At 28.0% G+C, this 7,534-nt stretch overlaps 1 protein-coding gene across 1 annotated transcript; it reads right to left on the reverse strand.

Annotated features, from left to right (window-relative positions):
• Positions 1-1,895: 1,895 nt before the first annotated feature.
• Positions 1,896-5,568, reverse strand: LOC131655147 (probable glycosyltransferase At5g25310). The gene is made up of 4 exons (XM_058925051.1): positions 5,211-5,568; positions 4,916-5,103; positions 2,815-3,166; positions 1,896-2,728 (listed from the first exon to the last, which is right to left on the reverse strand). The coding sequence occupies exons 1-4, from the start codon at positions 5,433-5,435 to the stop codon at positions 2,063-2,065; spliced, it is 1,431 nt and encodes a 476-aa protein (XP_058781034.1). The 5' UTR covers positions 5,436-5,568; the 3' UTR covers positions 1,896-2,062.
• Positions 5,569-7,534: the final 1,966 nt, after the last annotated feature.

Below are 7,534 nucleotides of genomic sequence, written 5' to 3' on the forward strand. Positions count from 1 at the left end.
AATGGATATTAACAATATTAATATTAACACTATATATATATATATATATATATATATATATATATATATATATATATATATATATATATATATATATATATATATATATATATATATGCCATCTTTATTTTATTAAATATTAAATTAACACTATATTAAAAGTAATAATAATAATAATAACAATAATAATAATAATAATAATAACTACTATTATAACAATACTACTAATAATAAAAACATAATATTGAGTCATCTCTATTAGTAATAATATAATAATAATATATACAGGTTTAAATTATACAAATTTATTGAAATAAACAAATTTAAATTTGATGCAAAGAATAACATAGGGATACCATACCAAACAACAAAATAATTGAAATCATGAATTATATTCTACGGCATTGAAATAAATAATAAAGTTCGATTAAATTTTTTAACCGCTCAAATTATTAAAGTCAGTTTTAAAATATCAATCAATTAAAATCAGTTTTAAAATATCAATTAATTAATCGGTTAAAAAAGCATTTATACAAATAATTAAATCTGGTTTCATTGAAACAAATATTTAATTTTGATTAAATTTTTTAACCCCTCAAATTATTAAAATTGGTTTTAGAATATCAATCGATCAAAATCGGTTTACTTTGACCGTCTAGTTCACAAATCCATATTCGTTTAAAATTTACATAATATCAAACGAGTAAGATCTTAACTCAAATGATTAGAGTCATATCTTTTTCCAATGATCTCACAAATCATAGCAAATCATAAAAATATAATAATCTCACCGATCATTGAGAACAAAACTAAGTGAAAGGAATTTTTTTACATTATAATTTAAGTTTTTTTTTCAAACTATTTATTCCTTTAAATAGTTTAACATTATATTACACATCTTTCTATTACAAATATGATGTATTGTTATTTTTGTGATAGGATATCTTTCTCCCTCTTAATTCATATATATTTTTACCATCCTTTTTTATTTCTGTTCATTTTTTCTAATAGATATATCATTACGCACACCCAAAATATAAATCTTTATTATTTTTATATATTCTATATTTTTCATTTGACAAATGTCATCATAATTGTTGACTTTTTATTTTATTTTTTTGTGTAGGAGAACAAAATATACATGTCTTAGATTTATAGGTCAATTTATAAAAGTTTTGTTTAAAAATATGTGTTTAATCACCGATTTTCCATGTATTTATATATATAAATTAAATATTTTTATTGAATTTTTCATATTTGTCATCCGATATTAAATATGTTTTTAATGACAATAACATCTCAATACCTCAAAATTTACAAAATCATATATATCATTAATAATATATTTTCTTTTATTTTGATTATTTATTTAAATAATGATCACGTCATTTTAAGAGATTATAAAAACATATGAGAATGTATTGATTTTTAAGTGACAATTTTAATTTGATAATAAATATTTTAGTGATAATAATAAGTCATTGAAACAAAACTATCAGAATAAAAAATAAAAATAAAAATAAATTAAATAAATTAAATAATAAAATAATATTAATGGAAAATATCATGATACTGTGATGTAATTGTTATAAATTAACATTAACAATAATAATAATAACAATAATAATAATAATAATAATAATAAATAAAATATTAACTTTTAATATATATTATAGTTTTCAATCCTAAAATAACGGGCCGACAATCTAGTTTTTTATTAAAAATAAAAAGTAGTGTAATAATAAACTATTAACTCGTTGTTAGACGACCGTATTAGTTAAATAAGTTGATCCTGAAAGCCTCGCTTTAGTTAGTTTTTTATGAGAATTTCAGTTGTTTTCTTTCTGCAAAACAAAATAAAATAATATGTATGTATAATTAGTGTTACGAGCATATTAATGAATAATTAGGAACTATGGACATGCATACAAATGAGAATGGCAATTTTCCTTCCTTTAATTACCCACCATTCGAGTTCGCCTTCCTAGTTAATTGAAGCCAAAATAAAAAAATCCACTACATATAGTATTACTCATATTATGCTTTAGTACAAATTAACTAACTATCCGAGTTTTATATTCAATCTCCTCAGCCATATTGAGTGTAAGATCATGTGAAAAACATCAAATCTTTTAGCAGGTTGATTCAGAGTAAAGTGTTTCCTCACAGCCCTTACTCCATTTTTGAGTTTCCTATACTTCTTCTCCGGAATACCACTAAGAATCTCTTTCAACCTAGGAATATCTGAAACATCCACCTGCACTGAAAATGCCTCCCATTTCAACACATCACTGAAGGGTAACACATAAAAATTCGATAGAATCACAGGCACACATTCTGCATAAATTGACTCCACAATTCTTGGACTAGCCACTTCATGGCCACTTGGACAAAGGCAGTACTTAGAGTTTAGCATGAAGGAATAGTAGTCCATGCCTTTAGGGAGATATTCATACACGGCGATATCGCTGTCTTTGTTTTTCCAGTGCTGGAGAAGAATCGGGCGAATTGGGCCGTGCAAACCGCCTGCGAAGAAGGCTAGATACCTTCGTGGGGCGAAGTCGGGTGGTGGTGTAAGAAGTTTAGGAGATACTTCACCTCCATATAGGTAAATTTCTGGTAAAGATACATCCTTTAGAGGATCGAAACCTTCAGAAGTGTTGGCATTGCACAAGACACGGATTGAGGTATTGTAAAGGAAAGGATTGCCCTTTGCTGCAAATGGACCCTGCATAAATTAAGGAAACAAAAACGTCTTCAAATTCACAATAGAAAAATAAATATGAGGTGAAAAGGGAATTGAAGAAATCATACCCAATCATGGCAAGCAAGCATGAAGTGGTCAGCACCATGAGTTTTGTTCCAGAAGGGGTGTCTCATGGATATTACATTCACGTAATCAGAGACAAACTGCTTTAAAGGAGTGAGATCGTAAGAAGATGGTGTATAGAAGTATTTCACCATCCATGTGACACTGAATGGTAAAAAGTAAACGTGAGCTGCATTAGGATCATTGGTTCTAAATTTCCCAACTCCGTATTCAATTTCATGGAGGAACCTTCCTTCAATGGAGTATATGTCCTTACATGGGCCATCATGAACAATTGGTAGGTCCCCATCTGGGTATACATACACCTTGAATATCTTCTCCATCTCCAAGTAACTTCTATAATAATAAAGACGTAACTACGCATTAGAAATCGATTAACCTTTCCCAAAAAAAACTGAAATTTTCCCGCAGAATGATTAACCAATGTGGTCCCATGCCAGAACTTAGTATAGTCATTGAGAACTTTGAACTGTGACATTGCCCCACAAACATATGGAAAAAAAATACTAGTTTCTCTCAGCCGTCAAACTTAATTAACTTAATTCCAAGATTAGGGATTCGACGTGGACAAATTTAATATGAATAAATTTAACATAGTACTTTATTTAGTTAGGAATCATGAAAATATGGGGCATCTGAAAACCATACCAATGATTGCGATAAAATAGTGCCAACATTATTTCCGTGCAAGTTTTTATCATTAAAGTGAGTATGTAGAACTATGGAAGCAAATGAATGCTAGCGCACTCAGCCACTCCTAGTTTAGCTATCGTCTATTGCAAGAAAATGAGAACATATCATAAATGTTGTAGAAACTGTAACTTATAAGCAAAGTTCTGAATAAGCTTTCCACGCTTTAATGTTGATATTATTATTATTACTATTATTATTATCATGCCAAATTCTAGTGCCCGGTTTAAAAAAGGGATAACTCAGTTTTTTTCTTCTAAAACAATATAAACTTTTAAAAAAATAAAATTAAGTATAACTAAATAACATTATCTCTTTTGTAGCTATTACTAACATGAAAATTGTGCATAAATTATAATAAAAAATTATTAAAATTAGTATTTAATTTTAAATTGCTATTTGAATTACATTTTTTAAATGACCTCATTTGTTTTTTTTATTATAAATCATTTTGCTACTTTAGCACATTAAAAAATATAATTAATTTTATATATGAATATTTATTGAGTTATTTTTCAAATTTATTCTTCATCAAATGTATGAAAAAATGAATTAAAAGAATAATACTGATAAAAATATTAATATTATAAAATAATTTAAAATTTACTTATTTTTTCTTCTCAAAGAGAAATATAATTAAAAAAGAAAAGAAGAAACTTTGGCTTGAAGAAAGTCATTTTTAGGATTAAACCGTAGAAGTTCTATTGTTATTTGAGTTTAATATCACATTTAATTTTAAATATGGCTTCAAAGATAGTTATAATAAAAATTAAATATTTTCAGTGATGATTTATTGAAAATATAAAAACTCTTTAGACTTAATATTTTCAATTTATAAAAATTATATTACTATTGTTATTATTGGTATGTAGAAACCCCCTCTTTTTTTTAGCAGAAAATACAAATAAGTTAAAACATTGATACATATACTTTAACTTTTATTTATATTTAAAACTAAAATAGAAAAAGTACTTCATATTTAACTATTAATTATACTGTTATATTAAATATAAATAAAAAGTCCAACACATTGACTAAAACAAAAAGTTCAAAGTATTTTCTAACAAAAAAAAAGTTTTAAATTCTTTGAATTTTTTATTTATATTTGAAACAAAAAGTTGTATTATAGTACATTATTTTATGGTACATTGAATGTTGTAACGTTATAATACATACTCAGGGACTGTTTTCAGGATGTGACTTTAGCTCATAACCTGTGTATTTAAATTTAAATTTGTGAAAAGTGCACTATTGTACAAATTCATGAAGAAAAAAAAGGATATATGATTGATTGTAATTTTGAAGTTTCTTTTATATTTTGGTGTAGATCATTATTATTATTATTCTATTTATTATTAAGAAATTAAGGAAGATGAGAAGGGAGAGAGGATATACTGATAAAATAAGCGCGGGTTGAGATAAACAGCTTCACCGGAAACGTAATCGTCGTCGCGTGATGTTGACGACGGAGTCAGATTTCTTCTACGATCTCCTAATGCAGCTTTTCGCATTGCATCTCTCGCTCGAGCGAGCTCTTCTTCTCGCTTCTCTTCTTTACTCTTGATCACTTTTCTCACCTCCCTCTGTCAACAACATAGACATTCTTCAACATCACTCCACAATCCATCAAAACATTAATCAATTCTCAAACGCACATAATCAACAATTAAACGATCTAGAAACAAGTTACCGCTACGGTGCTGTTTGACTGACCGCCGTGTTCAACGGCGAGGAGCAAATCATCTTCACCGGAAACCTTTGTTCGTAAGTTCTGAAGTGAAATGGAGAATGTCGGCTTCAAGTCGACGACGAATCTCATCAAATTCAAAGGAAGCGCGATGAAAATCACGGCGAAAGATGCTAGTAAGAGCAATATCAAAATCGGAGAAAACAATTTTCCATAACGAATCTCCATTTTCTAACTTCTGAATTTTTGTGAAGTGTTTGGTTCAGTTCAGAGCAATAAAGTGATTATAAATGAAAGATATGAGCTACGCTATGGTGATGGAAGTGTTGTAGATGTTATCATTTCTTTCTCTTTCTTTCGGCTTTTTTTCGTTAGCGATCAATATCACTGGTAATATTTGAACTCGTGCGACATGTAATGACGGGTTTGACCTTGTGGTGTTGGATTGAAATGACTCGTTTAACCTCAAGTGAATATAAGAGGCACGTGATTAAGGATATGTGTTTAGTTTTAAATGGAAAATTAGTTAACTTCGCTTCCCGCCGAAAACAGGGAAGTTTTGCAGAGGCTATGAGCGAAATTGTTATATTTGTATCTCTTAAAAGTTTAAACGGCTATAATAACGACAACATTAAATCATTATTTTATTTTATAATTATTTTTAGCTTTTTTATGATCGATCCGTAATTATTTTGAACTTTAAATTGAGAATTAAATTGTGGATCAATAGATTGAGATTACGCTACAACAACCTCCTCCTTTGTATTCTTGTTATTTGTGTTACCCGTAGTTCAAACACATGAATAACTTCTTGAACAACAATGTAAACATTGTGAAAATCAATTGAATTTATCATATAAAGAAAGTAATATGTTATAGGAAAGACACTTAAGCCCTTTTTTCGGAATGGTCACTTACCTCTTTATTGGGGTAAAACGGATACTAAAACTATTAACCCTAATAATCATTATTCTGTACAGCTATTAATTGTGTTATTTGTTTCCAAGGTAAACCGTTTGTTTTTCTAACTCACACTATGTCTCTTGCGCTCTCACACTATATCCTTTCACTTTCTCTTTCTCTCTTTCTACCTCTATCTCTTTTTCTTCCTTCTTCCTCTTTTTCTCCCTTCTTCCTCTTCTTTTACAAATCGTTAATGTTGTTTTTGTTTTTTCTTCAATTTTTTACTTCAAAATGGATGAAATTAACTCAAAGCATGTTTCTACGTGATTTTCGACGGGAATTTCCTTTTCACAATGTTTGTATCCAAATGTGACTATCTATTGAATTTTTTTTAATATTTTCAAAGAGGATTGTGAGTCAGGAGAAAAATCTTATTCTTGAAGAAAATCAAAAGGATCTAATAGTTAAGTAAAGAAAGAAGAGGTACAATTGTATGGATCAATGTACCTTAATGTTTTCTATTAGGTAAGGTTAGAGAGACAGATCAGGATTCCCAGCATTTGAGAAATAATGCAATCACAGTCGATTTTTTGTGAGTCATTTGACTAACATCTGATGGAGTAGATTTAACAATTATAAATAAATTAAAACTTAATAACTTAGATGAATGACTTAAATCCATTTTCAATAGAAACTAACATATATTTCCAACACCTTTTTCATTTTGAGCAATATTTTATGAAATATCATTCAACAAACTTGAATTTAACGAGATATTATATGAGGAAGACCAATTTTTGGAGTTATCCAATTTCAACACATGATTGGTTAAAATTAACTCAATGAAGTAACTGCCATGACGTGACCAATCACTGTAGTGGTATTTACCTAATTTTAATTCCTTATAAATAAATGTTTTTATGAAGAATAAATGATCGAATATTTAAATTTTGAGTTCTACTCCTAACCACCAATAGATTCAAGTTTTCCAGATCTTAAAATATATATTTCACAACCTTTAAATTCCTTTGCATTTTTAGCTGAATTATCTTTCAACGATTTGTCTTTTAAATTCCTCTACTCTATCAATAATTTACATTTGAAACTTATGTCAAATTCATCTACTTCAGAAGCTTTCTCGCACATAAAACATTCTCATAATTTTTATAACTTAGGCCAAAATCAATTAAAATATGGATAGAACTGAAAATGGGTTTCCATGATTACTGGAGATTTGAAAGTCAACTTGAACAATTTATTAATATAAAAAATATATAGTAACAAATCCGTTGATGACTATTTGATTAGATTTAAACAACTAAAAAGAAAATGTTTTACACATAACTAGAAGGGTGGGGTTTGAATCATCTCATGTCATTTCTCTCATGTTTCCATTAAGCCCTATTACCAACCACTGGATCTAT

The sequence above is a fragment of the Vicia villosa genome, linkage group LG3 (assembly GCF_029867415.1).
Source record: "Vicia villosa cultivar HV-30 ecotype Madison, WI linkage group LG3, Vvil1.0, whole genome shotgun sequence".
Lineage (NCBI taxonomy): Eukaryota > Viridiplantae > Streptophyta > Magnoliopsida > Fabales > Fabaceae > Vicia > Vicia villosa.

What these genes read in the sequence shown, in the direction of transcription:
- LOC131655147 (XM_058925051.1), bottom strand. Translation starts at nt 5,435, where the DNA reads ATGGAGATTCGTTATGGAAAATTGTTTTCTCCGATTTTGATATTGCTC. An exon ending in AGTCAAACAGCACCGTAGCG is followed by an intron (nt 5,104 to 5,210) that starts GTAACTTGTTTC and finishes TGTTGTTGACAG; the next exon opens with AGGGAGGTGAGAAAAGTGAT. An exon ending in AACCCGCGCTTATTTTATCA is followed by an intron (nt 3,167 to 4,915) that starts GTATATCCTCTC and finishes TTATTATTATAG; the next exon opens with AAGTTACTTGGAGATGGAGA.